Source organism: Protobothrops mucrosquamatus, unplaced genomic scaffold (assembly GCF_001527695.2).
Source record: "Protobothrops mucrosquamatus isolate PMUCROS unplaced genomic scaffold, P.Mucros_1.0 scaffold262, whole genome shotgun sequence".
In the NCBI taxonomy this organism is placed as follows: Eukaryota; Metazoa; Chordata; class Lepidosauria; order Squamata; family Viperidae; genus Protobothrops; species Protobothrops mucrosquamatus.
This window is the reverse complement of record NW_015386609.1, coordinates 250908-254376: the sequence shown is the minus strand read 5'-3', so window position 1 is coordinate 254376 and position 3469 is coordinate 250908. Positions and strand designations below refer to the sequence as shown.

Genomic DNA, 3469 nt, shown 5'->3' with positions numbered 1-3469 from the left:
GGACTCAGGGCGGCTTACAGCCAGTTTAAAAACAGTTTAATACAATACAATACAAAGTTTTAAAAAATCATTAAAAATAAATATTTAAATCGGCCGCTTCTACTAAAATTTGGCTAAAACCAATTTAAAATACCCCTAGGCCAGTCCTGCCCGCTGAAACAACCAAGTCTTAAGGGCGCGGCGGAAGGAGGGGAGATCCAGAATCACCCGGATCTCTGGGGGCAGCTCGTTCCAGAGGGTGGGTGCTCCGACAGAGAAGGCCCTTGCCCTGGGGGTCGCCAGCCGACACTGTCTGGCCGACGGCACCCTGATGAGGGCCTCTCTGTGGGAGCGTATCGGCCGGTGGGAGGCAATCTATACTCTATTCTATTCTATTCTATTCTATTCTATTCTATTCTATTCTATTCTATTCTATATTCTATATTCTATATTCTATATTCTATATTCTATATTCTATATTCTATATTCTATATTCTATATTCTATTCTACCTCAATTTCCATCTCAACTCCTGGTGACTTCAAAATCAATTTAGTTTTCTTAGTGATAGCCCAGAACCAATTTCTTCCAGAATGCTTTTTTTCAACAACTAGGCGATGCTCTCAACCAAATCCTAAGAAGGTCCAACCCTCTTCAATTTTTCTAAACTCACCTAGCCCAAGCAGATAAAAACAAACAAAAAAGGTTGGGTCTCTCTTTAATGGATGGAAGCTTGTTAAAGAAAGATCCCCCTAGAAGTACGAAGAAATATTTTGATAGGGACAACAATTAATTAATGGAATAGCTTGCCTTCCAGAGTTGTGGATGTTTCATCACTGGATATTTTCAAAAATGGACTGGACAGCTATTTGACCGGGATGGTATAAAATCTCCTGCCTTGAGCAGGTAGTTGGACTAGAAGACCTCTGGAGTCTCTTCCAGCCCCATGGTTCTATATTTTATTTCTTGAAGTGGATATTTCTGGCTTTAAAAACCCACATACTGTACATGTTTTAGGGGCTGGTGGGTTTTCCCTACACCAGGATGCTAGTTTTTCCTGCACCAGATGCTCACCCACCTTCCCCCATCTGTGTACTTACTGCAGCATCTTCTGCAAGGTAGTGATCAGGAATCGGCATGTGGTGGTTGGGGACTCTGTGTGGTACCCATTTTCTCTCTTCCGCAGCCCAGAGGATGCTGTTGAGATCAGGGAAGTTCTCAAAGAGATCAAAGCCTTCTTCATTCCAGTGTCCCAGAGCCCAATTCCCCAGTTCTGAGCCCTGAAAAGAGGGTGAGCATGAGGTTATCCATTCGTGTGGATCGTGTGGACCAGGTCTCTCCACATCTTCCGATCTTGTACTGCTTCTTTGAGTTTTTCTAGGCTCTGGCCGCTGTCAGTTTTGATGGTGTCCAGCCGCCGTGTTCTTTGGCAGCCTGTCTTCCAAACATAACTGCTTTCTGCAGTGAATTCCCCCACGTGACATGTTCAAAATGCGTGGAAAAGAGGATATGCTTGCATAATCTTATTCGTGGCTAGGCCTTACGCTTATTTTTTTATTGGTTTCTTGTTGCTTTTTTGAGACTCCCTCAATCAGAAGTAGGCCTCCCTATTTTTGTTCCTCGTGGTGATGCTGCCTGGGGACTGTAAATGTGTGTGTAAAACTAACATGGCAGTTGTATGTAAACACTAACTTCAAATTTGCAAGGCTGAAAATTGCTTGGATGCTTTGTGTTCCTCTTGGGCAGAAGACCTAATTCTGAAATAACTCAACCGGCCATTTATACACACACACGCACACACGCACACACACACACACACACATACACACACAGAGTATAGTGAAGAAAGCAAGGTGCAGCTTTGCAAAACCAAGGCAGATCTCAGTGTGCATAATTTTAGAAAGTTAGCAAATTGGTGCATTTCCATCTTATTTTTTTTCCCTTTAGTAATAGCCCCCCAACCCTTCCAGCTTAGGGTTCCCTCCATCTGTCTTTGGGTTCCTTCAGCTCGATCGACCAAGTCAGACTCACCATTTGGCTGGCAATCTCATAGCCATCGGGATTGAGTGACGGGACGAGATGGATGCGGGTCTCTGTCACCAGGTTCCGGATGCGCGGATTCCCGTCCTTGAACTCCTTGCAGATAAACTGCATCAGCATGAGCAGCAGCTCCCGACCCAACACCTCGTTGCCGTGAATGCCTGCAGTGTAGCGGAATTCTGGCTCCCCTATCATGATACAAAATGGGAAGATGCTGATACTTCATTAGAAAAGGCAACAAACATATTTGCATCAATACCCGTCATGCTATTCCCTTCCTGGGGAAGCCGCGTTATGCAAAAGGCGGAAAGAAAGTAGAGGGCAAAAGAAATTTTTGTTGTTGTTAGTTGCGAAGTCGTGTCCGACCCATCGCGACCCCATGGGCAACGTTCCTCCAGGTCTTCCTGTCCTCTACCATCTTCTGGAGTCCATTTAAGCTCACGCCTACTGCTTCAGTGACTCCATCCAGCCACCTCATTCTCTGTCGTTCCCTTCTTCTCTTGCCCTCCATCTTTCCCAGCATCAGGCCCTTCTCCAGTGAGTCCTTCCTTCCTTCCTTTAGGTGGCCAAAGTACTTGAGTTTCAACTTCAGGATCTGGCCTTCTAAAGAGCAGTCGGGGTTGATCTCTTCTAGGACTGACCAGTTTGAATGCCTTGCAGTCCAAGGGACTCGCAGGAGTCTTCTCCAGCACCAGAGTTCAAAGGCCTCAATTCTTTTGCGCTCAGCCTTTCTTATGGTCCAACTTTCACAGCCATACATTTTACAAGGTAACGAAAGTCTACTACTTGCTCTAATTTCTTATTATTTATATATAGCTTCAATCATTTCATATTATCCCTTTCAAGCATAACTACTTTTATCTTCAATAGGTTAATTTTTAGATCTATAGGTAGTCCATTTGTTTAGTGACCATTTGAAGTTATTATAGGATTGAAAAAATAGCTTATGGTGAGTCCTTGTGCTTAGGACCATCACAGTGTCCAGACAGTCACATCAGATCAGTCAGCAGACCGATAGTCAAATCAAAGTTTGGTTGCTTGGCAACCGGCATGTATTTATGACAGTTGCAGTGTCCCAGGGTCATGTGATTGTCATTTGCGACCTTCCCAGCTGGCAAAGTCAATGGGGGAAGTCTGGTTTATTTAACAACTGCAACATGCACTTAACAACCACACTGATTTGCTTAACAACCATGACAAAAAAAATCACTTTACTTAACAAGCACTTTGCTGATAATAATAAGTAAAATATGGGACTTCCGGTGGCAGGCGATTTCGCTGGTCGCAGCTGTTTGCTGCCTCCCGCCTGTTTTGCGTAAAAGCCGGTTTGACAGCCAGCATCAGCTGTCAAACGGCTTGATACCTTTCCCCTGGGCATAAGGGGATCGGTGAGCTGCCCGGGGTAGGAGTTGAGTTCCCGAGTCGTCCTATATGGACGATGTAGGCGAGAA

At 44.7% G+C, this 3469-nt stretch overlaps 1 protein-coding gene across 1 annotated transcript in view; it reads right to left on the bottom strand.

The window, feature by feature from the left end:
- AEBP1 (AE binding protein 1) overlaps positions 1-3469 on the bottom strand; it is a 37966-nt gene that overhangs the window by 6123 nt on the left and 28374 nt on the right. Inside the window, exons 17-18 of the mRNA XM_029283884.1 lie at positions 2010-2206; positions 1057-1258 (exon numbers count right to left, since the gene is read on the bottom strand). Of these exons, the coding sequence (XP_029139717.1) occupies positions 1057-1258; positions 2010-2206 (399 nt within the window). The remainder of the gene's footprint in view (positions 1-1056; positions 1259-2009; positions 2207-3469) is intronic.